The sequence below is a fragment of the Staurois parvus genome, unplaced genomic scaffold (genome assembly GCF_062004578.1).
Source record: "Staurois parvus isolate SC_StPar_1 unplaced genomic scaffold, SC_StPar_1.0 ptg000020l, whole genome shotgun sequence".
Lineage (NCBI taxonomy): Eukaryota > Metazoa > Chordata > Amphibia > Anura > Ranidae > Staurois > Staurois parvus.
In genome coordinates, this window is record NW_028317816.1 from 2,538,487 (window position 1) to 2,557,141 (window position 18,655).

The 18,655-nt window shown below is 41.9% G+C and overlaps 1 protein-coding gene across 1 annotated transcript in view; it reads left to right on the forward strand.

The window, feature by feature from the left end:
• Positions 1–18,655, forward strand: part of STARD3NL (STARD3 N-terminal like) — a 92,009-nt gene that overhangs the window by 65,401 nt on the left and 7,953 nt on the right. Inside the window, exons 6-9 of the mRNA XM_089687074.1 lie at positions 369–422; positions 504–621; positions 12,834–12,932; positions 17,542–17,604. Coding sequence (XP_089543200.1) covers positions 369–422; positions 504–621; positions 12,834–12,932; positions 17,542–17,594 — 324 coding nt within the window. The 3' untranslated portion in view covers positions 17,595–17,604. The remainder of the gene's footprint in view (positions 1–368; positions 423–503; positions 622–12,833; positions 12,933–17,541; positions 17,605–18,655) is intronic.

Here is an 18,655-nt window from a genome sequence, read left to right on the forward strand (position 1 = left end):
CCTCCACCTGTAAAGCCATTCCTGTTTTGGGTGTCACCTCATTGTTGCCCATCTAGTGCACTTGTTAATTTCATTAACACCAAAGCAGCTGAAACTGATTACGAACCCCCTCTGCTACTTAACTGACCAGATCAATATCCCAGGAGTTTCATTGACTTGATGCTATACTGTGATTAAAAAGTGTTCCTTTAATTTTTTGAGCAGTATATATTAAGAGGGGCATTATTTAAAGAGCAGGTGAAAATGTTGCCTAATGTAAAGAATAACATGGATTTTCTCTTTTAAATTCTGTGCTAGAAAAATTAGCTGAATTATTTGCTTATTTACAATGCTTTCACATTTTCAAAATGTTGTTTTTTTTTTTTTAGTTAACAACCGCAACAACTTGTGCCTTCCTGATAGTAAAAGTAATTTTATCTAAGGTAATGTTAAAAGATTAATCAATTAAATGATTTCATCCTACTGTATAGTAAATGATTGAGAATGCCTTTTTGTTTTCCCAGTTATTTTACCAAGGTGCTTTTGGATATGTACTTCCTATCGTGTCCTTTATCTTGGCTTGGATAGAAGTCTGGTTTCTGGATTTTAAAGTTTTACCCCAAGAAGCAGAAATGGAAAACCGTAAGTCATTATTTGTTGTTGAGAGTGTAGAATATAGTTTGTGTACACACAACTATTGTGCCTTCAAGGACCTAAACTCTGCATGAGCTTAGGAGACCAAGGGTAAAGCTAGCCATAGATGATTCGATTTTGTTTCCTGCAACCACAGGTTACTGGAAAGAAAATCCTTGATTCCCCCAGCAACACAGCTAGTGTTGTTGGGGGATTCCTTCTTTTGGAGCATTGTGTTCTCCTGATGGGGAGGCATGCTCTAAAACAAATTATTCCACCACTGGACTCTCCCCCCAGAAATGCAGGGAGAATACCATATGCATACTAAAACAACTTTATTGCATGTAAACCAAACCAATAAAATATATGTTAAAACATCATAACTGCCACCTGCCAGTCTTTCGAAGTCTTATAGTACACAATTGGCCTATCATGAATACTTAAAATGTACTATTTGAATACCTGAAGTATCATAACTAATGTCATTGTTCAGTTTGCATCTTATAAATATGATAATGCTTGAATCAATCAATTAAATCCATTGTGCACAGTATAACTATAGATGGCTGTAAGAAAACAGTTTTGGTTTCTGGACAGAACTTTGAGCAGTTCAGCTCCTTTTCCAGTACCTAACTATTGTATGTAAATTGTGCTCACTATTTTCATTGAAATCACACTTCATATTTATATCATATATATGTCAGCAAATTGCGCTGGGAATTTAGTTATACTTTTAGCCCAGGTTCACACTGATGCGGTGCGGAATTCACAGCGATTTCAGTGCGAATTACGCACTGCATCATAATCGCTGCGGATGTGTGAGTTAAGTTAACAACACCCCAAAAACCGGTCCGCAAAACGCCGTGCGATGTGCAGAATCGGATCGCATAGGTGTGAATATCCATGCGATCCTATTCTAGTGCGGACCTAAAAAAGGGTCCTGCACCTTTTTGGTGCGGGTGCGGTGCAATTAGAGCCATACAAAATGTATGGCTCCAATCGCACCGCACACAAATCGCATGTGATTTGCACAGGAATGTGGTGCGGTTCCTGTGCGAATCACATGTGATATACTTTACTACATATATGTGAACCCAGGCTGAATCTGCTCACTATTAAATCAAGTATTTATGATATAAAAACCCAATTTCATCTATGGATGGGATATAAGACTTAGACGGGCAAGCTGCACTTATTATGAAGTTTTAACATGTACACTGCTCAAAAAAATAAAAGGAACACGTTGAAAATACATCAGATCTCAAGGGAAAAATATCATGCTGGATATCTATACTGATATAGACTGGGTAATGTGTTAGGAATGTAAGGATGCCCCATTGTTTTATGGAAATGAACATTATCAACATACAGAGGACTGAATTCAAAGACACCCCGAAAATCAAAAGTGTAAAAATGATGCAGCAGGCTAGTCCATTTTGCAAAAATTTCATTGCGGCAACTCAAAATGGTACTCAGCAGTTTGTATGGCCCCCACGTGCTTGTATGCATGCCTGACAATGTCAAGGCATGCTCCCAATGAGACGACGGATGGTGTCCTGGGGTATTTCCTCCCAGATCTGGACCAGGGCATCACTGAGCTCCTGAACAATCTGAGGTGCAACCTGGCAGCGTCGGATGGACCAAAACATGATATCCCAGAGGTGTTCTATTGGCTTTAGGTCAGGCGAGCGTGGGGGCCATTCAATGGTATCAATTCCTTCTGCCTCCAGGAACTGCCTGCATACTCTTGCCACATAAAGCCGGGCATTGTCATGCACAAGGAGGAACCCAGGACCCATTGCACCAGCGTAGGGTCTGACAATGGGTGCAAAGATTTCATCCTGATACCTAATGGCAGTCAGGTTGCCATTGTCTAGCCTGTAGAGGTCTGTGCGTCCCTCCATGAATATGCCTCCGCAGACCATCATTGACCCACCACCAAAACGATCATGCTGAACGATGTTACAGTCAGACGTTCTCCACAGCTTCTCCACACCCTTTCACCTCTGTCACATGTGCTCAGAGTGAACCTGCTCTAATATATGAAAAACACAGGGCCCCAGTGGCAGACCTGCGAAATCTGGCATTCAATGGCAAATGCCAATGGAGCTCTATGGTGCTGGGCAGTGAGCACAGAGCCCACTAGAGGACGACGGGCCCTCAGGTGGGCCTCACGATGTCTGTTTCTGATTGTTTGGTCAGAGACATACACACCAATGGCCTGCTTGAGGTCATTCTATGGGAGCTATTCAAGGTTGTGGAAGAAACCTGTAGCAAGTCTGTTCATATGTGGGGATTCCCACAGGTGTGCGGACATGCTGCTGCTTTCAGTTATGTAGGCTCTAATAGAGACCTGCAGCATGTGTGCAAATGTGTGGGGGATCTTGCCCATAGGCAGACATGCCACAGGTCTCTGCTTTTTCTCAAATACCTTGAAGAAACCTGTGGCATGTCTGCAAACATGCGGGAATTCACAGTGCATATGTGCCCTGTACTGAAGCTGCCTCCAGCAATGTGTGTAGTGGACATCCCAGAAGGCAGTGGGGGGATTCCTATGTTTAGACGAGAAATCAGGAATTAAAGGAATGCAAAGCAGATGAGAGAAACTGCTTTAAAGTGCAACTAAAGGTAGAGCGAGTCAAATTATGTAAGCGACTGGAGTCTCCATATGTCATTGTTTGCTAAAAGTTTACATCAACAATTTCTCCTATCCAATTACAAATGTAAAAATGGACTATGTTTTAGCTTTGCATTTGCACTAGAACACCATTTACTTCCTGCTGCCTGTATTACATATCGCACAATTCCATTTGGTAATCTGCGTTGACTAGGCATGATTTGCTGGGCAGGACTTGTCGGGTCTAGGCATACTTCAGTGGGTTGGACTGGGCAGGGCTATATGTGATCTATTGTTGATTGAAAAGCAAAAGTCAACATACAAGCCCAGCCTGAGGCTGCATGATTGCTTTGCGCTGAAACCCTAGAAATTACGGCTGACCCAAAGGGTAAGACAACAGAGATGTTTGTCTGAATGAGTTGCAACGTCATCACTAGATTGCAGGAAGTGTGAAAAGGGACTCGTCAATGTCAGAAAAAAGGTTGGAAAAAAAGCACATTCACTCAGCGCTACCTTTGCTATCATTAGAAGGTAATCCTACCAGATCAGATTGGATCATGTATAGGGGATGGTTTTCGTTCGTTTGCACATATCTGCAGCATGATAACTTGCTCACAGTGGCTTCACCTCCTCTCACAAGATGCCCGTTACCTCGAACTTTTGTGAGTGAATTTAATTGTATATTGATGTCTTCCTAATAAACACAATAAGCTACACAATTGATGGCCTGGCACCTCTCCCTTCCTTCAATCCTTTTTATGTTACAGAGCAAACTTGTTAAAATTACCTATTACCTACAATGGTGCCACCTCCCCCTCACTCCCCCTCTCTGTTGGGGTCCCCCAGGGCTCTGTCCTTGGACCCCTTCTCTTCTCCATCTACACCTCCTCCCTTGGCAAACTCATACACTCCCACGGCTTCAACTACCATCTCTATGCTGATGACACTCAAATTTACCTCTCCACCCCTCACCTCACCTCCACTTTCTCCGCCCGCATCACTCACCTCCTAAACGACATCTCTGACTGGATGTCGCTCCATTTCCTCAAACTCAACCTCTCCAAAACCGAGCTTCTCGTTTTCCCTCCTGCCCGCGCCCCCCCCCATCCTATCCATCACTACTAACATCACCACCATCAATCCCGCCCCGCAAGCCAAAGTCCTTGGAGTCATTCTGGACTCTAACCTCTCCTTCCAACCTCATGTCAAATCACTCACAAACACATGCAGACTCCACCTCCGCAATATCGCCAAAATACGCTCCTTCCTTACCCCAGACACCACTAAACTACTTGTGCACTCCCTGATTATCTCACGCCTTGACTACTGCAACTCCCTCCTCACCGGCCTACCCCAGTGCAGGCTCTCCCCGCTTCAGACCATCCTCAACTCAGCGGCTAGACTCATCCACCTCACCACCCGCTCCACCTCTGCCACCCCCCTCTGCCTCTCCCTCCACTGGCTCCCTATCGCCCAACGCATCAAATTCAAACTACTCACTCTGACCTACAAAGACATTCACAACACTGCCCCTAACTACCTCACCAACCTGATTCCCAAGTACCACCCTACCCGTACCCTTCGCTCTTCACAGGACCTCCTTCTATCTTGCTCCCTGGTCTCCTCCTCACACGCACGTCTGCAAGACTTCTCCAGGTCCTCCCCCATCCTCTGGAACTCACTACCCCAATCCATCAGACTGTCACCTTCCCTCCTCACCTTCAGGCGCTCCCTGAAAACCCACCTCTTCAGGGAAGCCTACCCCACCCTCACCTAACTGCTGCTCTCCTTCATTCCTCCTACCACTCCATCCCCCACAGCCACTTCCTCCTGTACCACTACCCCCTCCCTCCTAGACTGTAAGCTCGAAAGAGTAGGGCCCTATAACGCCTCGTGTGCTGTTTGTAGTTGCTGTAATGTTTCATGTATTGTCCCCCCCTCTATTGTACAGCGCTGAGCAAACCCTTTGGCGCTATATAAACTCAATGTAATGTAATGTAATAATGTAATAATACTCTATTACTGAAATTATTCTTCATTACGTGTATATGTTTGGAATAAACCAAAATTCTACTTTAAATGCTGTATCGACCTAAGAAAGTCATGAGATATTCTCATCTTCACAGTCTTTGTAACAGACCACTATGAATTATGAATGTTTCCATCCTTCATTTTTAGATTTGTCCCTGGGTTCAGATCTTGTGTTTGTTGTTGTTGCTAATGTAGGCTGTGTAACATAGAAATATATTACTCTCTAGGGTTTTACCTGTTTGCCCTTAGGGTTATTTCAGCTGTATTTTGTAAATAACATGGATTGATTCTCTACCCTCATCTAGAATAGCTGAGCTGAGTCTGTGCAATGCATGTGCTTCTTTTATCCTAATCTAAATATAAATGGTAATATCTTACAAGCATTTAGCTAGTGTCAGCATGGAAGAATAGTGTCATTAGGAAGAATCACCCTCTGTATTTGTAATGGTTTCCATTGTCCCCAGAACTGAAAGTGATGGGAAATCCAAAATTTTGAGTTACCACCATGTTTACCTTCTTCCCATTACCCTTTATTCCCCAAGACAGAAAGTTAAAGCAAAACTTCAGTCAATAGTGGAAGTTCTAATTTTCTGCCCCCCCATCATACAACTTTTGGACACATAATTTTTTGGGGAGGGGGAGGGAGTGGGTACCTATTCCTGACAGGTACCTGCTTCCACTTCCACTCAGATTGCCTAGTTTGCCCCAACAACCTCCCCCCCCTTTGCCTGAAACCTCCTGGGGCACATCACAGGTTACAGCTGGCTTTCCTTAGTGCTGGGGACTCGAAGGCTGTTGAAGAACCGGCATGGGTGAGGACAGCACTGGATTCTTGGTCAGGTACAGGAAGGGGCTGATTTACGAGAAATGAAGAGCGTAAAATCTGGTGCAGCTCTACACAGAAACCAGCTTCTAGGTTTTTCTGTCAAAGCTTAACTGAACAAGCTGAAGTTAGAAGCTTATTGCCTAAGATATATAGCTGCACCAGATTTTGCGCTCTCTAGTTTTAGTAAATCAACTCCTAAGCCCCAATTAACAATGGAGAAGCCCTCTTATTGGTGGGATTTTTTTACGCACGAGTTAGAACAAATAGTAACCTAACAAAGATTTAAAAGAGAACCATTTTTTTATTTATACAATCTTATAAAAGACATATAATTACAATTACAAAATATGGCAGTATCACCAGAAGTGATTTTACAGTAAAGATGTAAAGATGAGTCATGCGTATATTTGCACTTGACGCGTTTCGAGACCGATCGCAATCTCTTCTTCAGAAGTGCTCAAAAGGCATGACACCTACAATAGACATATAAATATATATTTCAGATCTTACATCAATACAAACAATACAATTGCAATCAAATAGGACACAATTCTATACTTACATGGCCCCATACAGGGACGAAGAGCATAGGAAGAACCGCCAATGGGTTAAAATCATTAATTACGTGAATGCGGCCAATAATTCCATGTTGCTCTGACAACAGAAGTAGAAAAAGGGAAGAGAGAAAACAGGAAAAAAACAACCGCCGCCCGGTCGTCTCCTGGAGGGGCCCGGCCACAGCCACCCAGGAGTGGATAAAAAGTCTGTCTGGTCACCAATATTATTGGGATGGTACTGTATAAACAAACAATAAAATGCAAAAATTGTAATAGTAAATATGTACCACCAAATCAATAAAAAGCCAAGTTGATTGGAACTGGGAGCGTTTACTGGGGGTGCAAGAAGTGACCAGGGATACTTGGAGTAAATTGATGGTAACTTGGCATCAAAAAGTCCCCAGAGGGAAAGATCTCTCTAGGATTGTATGCCTATAACAGATAAAGATATCCAAGAGGGGGGCATATAAACCAACTAATATATTAAAAATGTCTGTACGTAACATACCAGGTCTGCTGAGGTACGTTGTCATCATGGCACCATAAGCGGTATACAGGCTTTCAAAAGGGTATTTTTATACCCCCCAGGAAGGCTTGGAAATGCTCCAATGAGCATCTGTAAGAACTGAGGTAAATTAGTGCAGACCTATCCACACACGTAGCAGCCCCTCCCTGCCCGCGAGGCGCACGGCGTCACCCCGACGGAGTCGGCGAGATGACGCCACACGAGAGACAGACACAGGAAGAGGAGCGGCCAGAGAGTGCGGACCAAACCCCTCTCTGGTGGAACAACTGCGCCATCCTAGAACCCGGTCCCATAGGCCACCAACCCCAGAGTACGGGGGTCGCGGCCCCTGTGCGCCATGAAGACACACGAGAGACGATAAAACATAAAGCACAAACAAAAAAGGGGGGAAGGAAAAGACAAAAACAAAAAACCTTAAAAGCAAAAATAAAAAGAGAACCAGAAGAAAGATGGGAAAAAAGAAAAGTTTTAGTAAATCAATTTCTAAGCCCAAGTTATCATCAGTGCAGCTTGTCATGTGATTTGACAATTTCCAATCTCATGACAAGTTTCACCCTATTGCTGGCAATGGAACCATTCATATTTGACTCATGTCTCAGCGATTATGAAGAACGTTCCTGCACTACTTTTTGCCGAATTCGTAGTGACTTGCATAGACTTGTGTTGTATGAAGCCGTAATGGAATCGACAGTGCAAATCACACTGATATGCGGCTTTTAAATCGTACTGAAGTAGCGCGATTTCAAAGCCGCACCAGTGTGAACCGGGGCTAAATGTCCTTTTTATCGAAAGTCAGGAGCTACAACATTTGAAGCTGCTGACTTTTAATTTTTGGGGGGCTAGACTGAAGATCCTCTTTAAAGAAACATCAGATGGCAAAAAAAATTAAAGGGGTTTAAAACATTTTTTTTTTTACTAAATTGAGAACAGCATAGCTTTTTATAAAGTTTTAGTGAAGGTATTCTTAGTTATTCCCCATCATGTACATTTAAGTAAGAACAGCAAAAGTTGAATAAATTAAAGAATTACTTAATACAGGATTGACCTGATTTGCATTTAAATCTTCAAAGTAGGACACATGATGGAGATATCTCTGCAGAAAGCTAGAATATATTTGTTTGCAGCAGATGGCATGCAGTTAATTAATCTCCATGCAGATGTAAAAGCACTATTTAATCCAGTTATGCATTTATTTTAAAATGTATTATTGCACAGAACTGGCATTAGTACCTGGATCTTTCTTGTTGGCAGCCTCCTGTTTTCCCCTGTGCAGCAGCACTCAGACTGGTAGAGAGACCATTCCCCATCTCCTTCCTGTTCATCTACTGAATCATTCAGACTCTAATGCAGGCCATAGATGGGGAGAAAACCGGCCGATTTTTCTTTAAAAAATGAAAAATCGGTCGTTCAATCGGCCAACGTTACCAGAAACGGTAAAAAAAAATCGGCCGATTTTCATCCCGTCTACAGCCGGCAAAAAGTGTCTCTGCAGAGAGCTCCGCTATTTCTTTGACATTTATAGCGGCTGCAACATTGTATCTATTTGTATCCATTTGGGTGCATACAGATGTTTTTATTCGGAAACAGATACATTGTTGCAGCCGTTATAAATGTCAAGGAACTGTCAAAGAAATAGCGGCGCTCTCTGCAGGGACACTTTTTGCCAGACTGAAATTCTTCTTCTTCATCTTCTTTATCCTCTTCTTCTTCTTCATCCCCTTCTTCATCCTCTTCTTCATCTTCTTCTTCATCTTTTTCTTCTTCATCCTCTTCTTCTTCATCCTCTTCTTCTTCTTCTTCCTCTTCTGCCTCTTCTTCTTCCTCCTCTTCTTCTTCCTCCTCTTCTTCTTCTTCATCCTCTTCTTCATCTTCTTCTTCTTCATTCTCTTCTTCATCCTCTTCTTCATCTTCTTCATCCTCTTCTTCTTCTTCTTCTTCATCCTCTTCTTCTTCATCTTCTTCTTCATCTTCTTGTTCTTCATCCCCTTCTCCTTCTTCTCTTCCTCTTCTTCTTCTTCCTCTTCTTCTTCATTCTCTTCTTCATCCTCTTCCTCTTCTTCTTCATCCTCTTCTTCTTCTTCATCCTCTTCTTCTTCTTCTTCATCCTCTTCTTCATCCTCTTCTTCTTCTTCATCCTCTTCTTCTTCTTCATCATCCTCCTTCTTCTTCTTCTTCTTCCTCTTCTTCTTCTTCTTCTTCATCCTCCTTCTTCTTCTTCCTCTTCTTCTTCTTCTTCATCCTCTTCTTCTTCTTCTTCTTCATCCTCTTCTTCATCCTCCTTCATCCTCCTCTTCTTTTTCTTCTTCTTCATCCTCCTTCTTCTTCTTCTTCTTCATCCTCTTCTTCTTCATCCTCCTTCTTCTTCTTCATCCTCTTCTTCTTCTTCTTCATCATCCTCCTTCTTCTTCTTCCTCTTCTTCTTCTTCTTCATCCTCTCCTTCTTCTTCTTCATCCTCCTTCATCCTCTTCTTCTTCATCCTCTTCTTCTTCATCCTCCTTCATCTTCTTCATCCTATTTTTTTTCATCCTCCTTCTTCATCCCCTTCATCTTCTTCTTCATCCTCTTCGTCTTCTTTTCTTCTTCATCCTCTTCTTCTTCTTCTTCTTCTTCCTCTTCTTCTTCTACTTCATCCCCTTCTTCTTCTTCTGCTTCATCCCCTTCTTCTTCATCCTCTTCTTCTTCATCCTCTTCTTCTTAATCCTCTTCTTCCTCTCCTTCTTCATCCTCTTCTTCTACTTCTTCTGCTTCCTCTTCATCCTCTTCTTCATCCTCTTCTTCTTCTACTTCTTCTGCTTCCTCTTCTCCTTCATCCTCCTCCTCTTCTTCTTCCTCCTCCTCTTCTTCTTCCTCCTCCTCTTCTTCTTCCTTATCCTCTTCTTCCTCTTCTTCATCCTCTTCTTCTTCTTTCTTCTTTTTGTCTTCCTCTTGCAGGTCACTGCTCATGCGCAGATTTTTTATCGGTAAAAGATCGGCCGATTTGCCCATAATTGACGTGAAAATCGGCCGATTGGCAAAATCGGCCGATCTTTTTCCACCTTTACCGATAAAAAAAATCTGCCAAAATACCAAAAAACGGCCGACCTATTAACCCGCTAACGATCCGAAAATTGGCCGATTTTATTTTCGGCCGAAAAATCGACCGATTTTCGACCCATCTATGGCCTGCATAATGCAATGCACAGTACATCAGTCATTGTAACACCTGTGTGTTAGACTGCAATGAGAATATGGACCCACTGACACCATCATGCACCACCACACAAGCATTTACCTGCATTGTAGAACACTGTTTTGACAGCCCTTTCAAAAGGAAAGTGCAGCAATGCACCTCAACGCAGGACAAGATAGCACCTCAATGCTCGCTTTATTTTTTTTTTGCGATGTAACACACAGGACACCACACATATAGTGTACTACATTGTGTTAAACTAAGTGGCGCAATGATGGAACAGCACATCACTGCCACTACTAACAGAGTATACAATGTACAAAACCATATAGGCTGCTCACATATAGTAGCTTATTAGTAGTCTTACAAATCCTTTTAATAAACAGTCCATAAATTCTCTGTAATGGTCTATACACACCAGTGGCTGCTCCTCTTGAGACTGAAGTGATCTCTAGAAGAATACAAATAAAACAGCAGACGGCACCAGACTAAGTGTAGTAGTATAACACAGCTGTGTTATAAAAGACAAATGACAATTCACTGTTTCGTGATATAAAAATGGGCAACTTCTAGAGTGTCCTCCCACTCCGTAAGGGATAGGCACACTACTGTCGACACCAGCTGGGTAGTCTGCCACTGTGAAGTGAACCAGGAAGTCCTAGGAACCACGCTGGAATGCACAGGGACACGTAACGGAATGTGATGCCAACGCCGGTGGAACCAGAAGCAGTTGGGTGTGATTACTCTTTTCAGAGCCCTTCTGGCTCTTTTGTTAACCATACCATATGCATGGTGTTATACTACTACAGTCTGGTGCCCACTGCTGTTTTATTTACCACTACATGTGTTGCAGCACACATTGGTGGTGCATTGATGTTCCATTCAAAATCAATGAAACTTTAGCACACCATTGCATTTAATGTACATTACCACTATGCAATGGTATAAATCGCTCTTAGTTAACTGAACATGTCCTTACTTGAAGTGCAGTTACTAATTGACATTCACATATGCCAACAACATAAAAGACTTAAAAAAAGACTTAAAATATTGTGTGTTTTATATATGTGTATTTATTTAGATTGTAGGCTCCATGAGCAGGGCCCTCCTATTCCTTCTGTATTGAACTGTATTGTAAGTGCACTGTCTCCCTTTATATTGTAAAACAGGGCTTGAAATTTCCGTGTAAATTAAGGTGGGGCGAGTGTGTCCCCCAGGGCCGTCTTGTTGAGCAGGCTCGGCGCTCAGGCTGGACCTGTCATTGACACTGGGAGCCGTCAGACTGCTCAATAGCTGAGCACAGTGAATGCAAAGCAAGGAGTGTGTGCTGTGCTCTCTGCCTCCCCCTAGAGTGCAGTACCCGGCTCCGTGAGTGAACAACGAAGTACTGCAACTTTTTATGGGGGGGGGGTGTACGTGTACATGTGTGTTTGTGTAGGCATGTACAATTGTACATTTGTCTGTGTGTATGTACATGTGTGTATCTGTACATGTGTCTGCGTGTGTGTACATGTGTCTGTATGTGTGTGTGTATGTATGTACATGTGTCTGTGTGTATGTACATGTGTCTTTGTACATGTGTCTGTGTATTTCTGTGTATGTACATGTATCTGTGTGTATGCGTGTCTGTACATGCCTGTGTGTGTATACATGTATCTGTATGTGCGTGTGTACATGTTTCTGTGTGTGTATGTCTGTGTGTGTGTGTACAGGTAACAGGTGTCTCTGTGTGTGTGTGTGTTTGTTGGTGGCGAGTAACTCTTAGGGCCTGGCTAGTAGCTCAGGACTTGAAATTTTAAGCCCTGTTGTAAAGCGCTGCATAAACTGTTGGTATAAATCCTGTATAATAATAATTTATGTTTATATTATAGCTATTTTCCTGGCTATTTGAGGCTAATAAATTATTAAAAAGAAAAAAGAGCTATTGGAAGCTGGACACCGCTATGGGGGGTATATTCACCAAGCAAAATAAATAAAAAAAAAAAAGTACAGGGAGAGGGGTTTTTCATGCTGCTATGAGGTCTACATTGGAAACACACAAATCCTTTAAATGACAGGTTTGGGGGATGTGTTGAAGTTGTACAGAACACATGACCTTCACAGACAGAATCTGGAAAGAGAAGGCAGAAGAGGGCTCATTAGAAATGCTGGCAGACAACTGGCTACTCCACATCTGGGAGGACGGTTTTGTCTGCCAGTCAACTATCTGCTGGGTGTACTGTGATTGTATTGGTTCAGTCGCTCTGCTTGGCCCCTACCACTGCCAAATACAACACCCCATTTTAGACCTGCCTCTCATTGTAGTATTTTTTGGGGGAGACAAATGGAATGCCTGGCTCTTACTGAAACTATGGTGGTAGTGGGGTGAACGTGGGTGCTTTTAATGCCTGCTAATTACCGCACACTAATGCAATCTACAAGCTAAAACAAACATGTGACATGGCCAGTGATCACAATAGAGACAATTTAACATTCTGAATTTGTTTATTTTCAGGACGCTTAATGATACAAAGTGTTTGTGAGCGAGCCCCTCTTTTGCGACCTGGACCAATATCAGATGGACAGTTCTATTCACCCCCTGAATCTCCTGCAGGTACTGGATATATACATCTGAATTTACATATTTTCTGATTTCTGTTGCTTGATCAACCCTGGTACATAAATGTAATGTAGAGACTTATGAGCTGTCTCTGATATCAGGTTTGTACTGCTGATATTGCTTTTTTGATGATATTGAGTTTTTCTATCAGTTCTGTAAGAATCTGTCAGAATCTATATTGCGTTTTGAATTTATTAGTAGAAAACGCAACACTGCTTTGAAATCTGAACAGGTCTGATAATACCAAGCACAGAATGAAAGGTGGGGGGTGGTCATGCAAAAGTCCCCAACCCACCACCTACCAAAAAAAGTGCAAAACATTTTTTTCAAAAAAAGTTTCTTTGTTTCTATTATAAAATTTTGTAAACAGGTAATTTTTCTCCTTCACTGATGTGTGTTGATGAGGCAGCAGTGATGGGCACTGATAGGCAGCACATCACTGCCGCCAGTCAGTGCTATCAGTACCCATCATCAGTACCGCCTATCAGTGCTGCCTATCCGTGCCGCCTCATTAGTGCTGTGCCAATATTTATGGACCTGACTGTAATTGCCCTGTAATCTATTTTTCATGAAATGGTTTCTTATTGTGTTTTCCTCTCTGTAATGCTCTCTGTAAGCCCCTGAACCTCTCCTTTTCCCCCTCTGCTCAGTTTGTTTGCAACAAACAGTGCTTTTTAGCTGCTCTATGCACACTACACATACCATAGTCCAGCGGTCACTAAATGGCGGCCGCGGTCCAAGAATGGCCCCAGCAGCACTCCTTTCTGGACCACTAGCCCACAATGACAGATCCGCCGCTGAGCAGGGCGGTCGTCACGGCAACAGGACATCACATGTGCCCCCCGATCCTTGCAGCTCACTGTCTCTCCGGCTCCCGCTCCCTGCCTGTATACAAGCACGCAGCTGATCCTTCAGCAAGCATCCCGGCACAGCTCCTGTCTGCCCTCAAGGTAAAGTGTAGTCTTACAGGGTCACTCTGATGGGTAAATTTAATGTTAAGGTGCACTCTGATGGGCACAATATAGAATGTGCCCATCAGAGTGCCCCTTAATATAAATGTGCCCATCAGAGTGCCCCTTAATATAAATGTGCCCATCAGAGTGCCCTTTAATATAAATGTGCCCATCAGAGTGCCCCTTAATATAAATGTGCCCATCAGAGTGCCCCTTAATATAAATGAGCCCATCAGAGTGCCCCTTAATATAAATGAGCCCATCAGAGTGCCCCTTAATATAAATGTGCCCATCAGAGTGCCCCTTAATATAAATGTGCCCATCAGAGTGCCCCTTAATATAAATGTGCCCATCAGAGTGCCCCTTAATATAAATGTGCCCATCAGAGTGCCCCTTAATATAAATGTGCCCATCAGAGTGCCCCTTAGAATAAATGAGCCCATCAGAGTGTCCCTTAATATAAAATGTGCCCTTCAGCATGCCCCTTATTTTTATGTTAAGGGGCACTCTGACGGGCCCATTTTATGTTAAGGGGCACTCTGATGGGCACATTTTATGTTAAGGGGCACTCTGAAAGGCACATTTTATGTTAAGGAGCACTCTAATGGGCATCTTTTAAGTTAAGGGGCACTCTGATGGGCACATGTTATGTTAAGGGGCACAAATCAGCACATACTGTGGAAAAGGGCACTCTGATGGGCACATTTGATGGAAAGGGGCAGTCTGATTTAGCACATGTGATGTAAAGGGGCACTCTGATGGGGAAATATGATGGAAAGGGGTACTTTGAGTATAAGGGGGCACTCTGGCGGGAATACCTGATGTAAGGTGGTACTGTGATGGGGATACCTGATGTAAAGGGGCACTCTGATGGGCACACCTGATGTGATGGGAATACATGATGTAAAGTTGCACTCTGATGGCGACACCTAATGTAAGGGGGCACACTGATGGGCACACCCTATTCGAACCTCGGCCAGAAGAGAATTTTAGTGACTGGACCTCCTTGAATTTTAATTCAATACCCCTGATTTAGAGGTTCTAGAACAACATTGTTTTAGATTTTACATTTCTACATGATGAGTGTTGAAGAAAGTTCACAATTTTAGTGAAATGGCTCCCTCTAGTGACTAGCTTAAAATAATAAATGTCAGTAAATATATTCTTTGTGCATTCATTTCTTATGCATAAAATCAACCTAAACACACCTGTTCCCAGCTGCAGGTTTTGATTTTTAACTACTTGATCTTCTGAGAATCTTACCCCCTTCACGACTAGGCCATTTCTTGGTATACGGCAGTTTTACTGACAATTGCACGGTCATGCAATGCTGTGCACAAATGATATTTATATAATTTTTTTTCAGACAGATAGAGCTCTTTTAGGGGTATTTGATCACCACTAGGTTTTTTATTTTCTATTACATAAACGAAAAAATACCAAAAATTTGGAAAATAAAACAATATTTTTTACTTTTTGCTATAAAACATATCCAATGAAAAAATTTTTAAAATACAATTTCTTCATAAATGTAGTCAATATCAAAAAGAGCAGCGCAACTGCTAATATGTGCACCATTAAATAAAAATGTGCAAAATTATATAACTGGATAAATGTGTGACATCCAACGCAACCTTTTATATATAAAACAATAAATGCATATAAACACATGTAAATCAAAATGCCAATAAATAAATAAACTTGTAATGAATACAACCAATCTCTTGTGAAGAACAGTACTTTGGAGCTCAAATCCCTATATGAACTTCATATGTACTGAAAAAGCGTATTTAAACGCATGCACATAAAAATATTGTAAACATATGTGAAACTCATTACAGTCCCAGAACTTTCTTGTGCAAATTCCTTTCTTCAAAACAAATCATGCATGATGGCATGCATATATCATGCGTTCTTCATATAAACCTTCTAATGTGCTCCACCACAGTGAACCAATACCTCTCAAGGCTGCTGCTTACCTCAAGGGTTCACCCATACAAAAGGTAAGGTCAAATCACACTTTCCCAACACTCTGTGTACAGTACGTGGTACTCTTCCTCCAATCAACTTATGACAGGTAAGTGTCATGATAAGACCGCTGGACTGCAAACAGATCAATGCAAAATATAAAGCAAAAAGAATCTCATGGTGCAGTATCAGAACAACTAATTGGCTTTCATTAAAAAGATTAAGAACACTCACAAAAGTAGTGCACTTGTAACATTCAGTGCACCAGATAAACCTCTTGTTTAAAATATGCTTCCAACAATATCATTGCCCCCTTAAGGATGCATATAGTGTCTAAGGTGGCCAAACTCACACTTCTGGGCATGATGACGTCACATGACATTGCCTGTGCATGCGTTTACATACACTGAAGTTTATATAGGAATTTGAGATTCAAAGTACCATTCTTGACAAGGGGAATTACACAAGAGATCGGTGGTATTTATTATAAGTTTGTTTATTGCCATTTTGATTTACATGCGTTTATATGCATTTATTGTTATATATACGGGTTGTGTTGGATGTCACACATATTTATCAGGCTATATAATTTAGTAACTTTTTATTTAGTGGTACACATATTAGCAGTTGCACTGCACTTTTTATATTGATTTCTATTGATGTTTGAACGAACAACAGTGATTAGCTGCAAAACAAAATATTTCTGGTTTTTTTTCACGTATTAAGGTTAGAGCAGAGGTTCCTTTTTTATTTGTCTTCATAAATTTAGACCTAATGTATTCTGCTAAATTTCTTTGGTAAAAATATCCCTATAAGTGTAAAATAATTGGTTTGCATGTAGTAATGGCGGCGATAAGCTACTTATATCGGGAGTGTGATGAGACCGACATGAGTGCGACGGGCAATCTGACACTAACTGACACTGAGGGAGATTTACTAAAACTGGAGCACTCAGAATCTGGTACAGCTGTGCATGGTACCAATGCGCTTCTAACTTCAGCTTGTTCAGTTATGCTTTGGCAATAAAACCTGGAAGCTGATTGCTTTCTATGCAGAGTTGTACAAGATTTTGCACTCTCCAGGTTTAGTAAATAACACCCCTCCTCCAGTGTGAACTAACTGACTCTGACATCTTCAGTGACACTAATACAGTGATCAGTGCTAATAATATGCACTGTCACTGTATTAATGACACTGGATAGAAAGGAGTTAACATCTGGGGCATTCAAAGGGTTAACTGTGTGCCTAGCAAGTGTTCATGAATTTACTGTGTGCTGATGGTTTTCATTCCCTGCTTTGCATAGAGACAAAAACAGCACATTCCCGCTGTCAGTAGAGAGATCTGTGTTGTTAACCAATACAGATCTCTCTCCAGTCATCTGCTCCGCTGATCGGCGGGTCCCGACCGTGAATCATTGGCCGGGACCCCCTGATCGGCAAGTGCTGGAGCCAGTGACAGCACAGCCAGGTTGGTGGGCGCGTGCATTCCCTACTCAGAAAAAACAATCAGTTTATATACTTGTATATACGTGATTCTGCGCAGCTGGCCCCCACTGGAGCAGTAAAACTACAGTGTGCGGTCATCAAGCGGTTAATATCTGCCTGTAAGGGCACATTTATGTTACTTAATTGCTTTTGGTTAAAAAAATGTCCATTGCACTCAAGCTTGTTTATGTTAACAGAATCTGATGAAGAAGCCACTGAGAAACAAGACAGTGAAAAGCTTTTGGTGTAAGAGCATCAAGGTAACTATTGTAATCTTTATTTCCTGATAACATTGGTAGCGCCTACTAAACCATCTACATGACATTTGATAAAACTAGCTTAACCTGCATCATCTAAGTACAATTCTCACACACTTTACCAGTTAAAGCTACAGTAAGAAAATGAACATGCATATACAGTAATCTCTCTTACTGATTTCTGAATAGAGTGTGTCTCATTGCCCCAATAAGAGGCCCAGATATTGCAGTGGACCAGAGCTTTGACATGGAGCTTAGAGCTGCTGACATTTATGGTCTCCTGGGGCACCCAGGAACACAATCTTCAAAGGTACTTTTTACTTGCTGTGTTTTTCCATCATGTCCAAGTGTGTGAGCTTTACTTTAGGCTGGCTGTAGGAGCTTACATACAGGAGTTTTGTTGCTGATATTTTTTTTTTTTACCATTCATCTTTTATTTTGAATTATAATGTCATAATGCATCCTACTTTGGATCTAGAGTAGTAAAACAATAAAGATGAGGATCCCTAAAAACTTGGAATATATTTTAGTCGTAATGGGGTTTTAGGTCCTGAAGAAGAAGGGAAACACAGGAGTAAAAAGTGAGGTGAAATTAGGAAAGTGGAACCCTCCTGTTGTTTGCCAACCATAAGGCCCATTGGTCACAGCATTTGGAAGCTGTGTGGTGGGTTTTAGCATATGAGAATTCCAGCAGGAGATGGTCGTTGAGAATATGAATAACATCTTGTAGATTAGGCGGTTGTGTGGTTTTCCAGCATCACGTAACGGCTAGTCTGGCAGCAATGAGGGTACAGCTAGAAATGACTGTAAATGATGAGGCAAGGCCTGGATGCCTACTTCTAGGAGAGCCATGTACGGTGAGAGAGACATCCGTGTACGAGTTACTAATATGAGAAAAGGACTGATTATTACCCAGAACCTGGTGATAATAGGGCAGGACCACCATGTGTGGGGTAGAGTTCCTGGGTGATCACAGTTGCACCAGCATTTAACCAAATGGTCTGGTAATATGGAGGTGAACTTGTAGGGAGTTAGGGTTCTTTCACACAGAGCT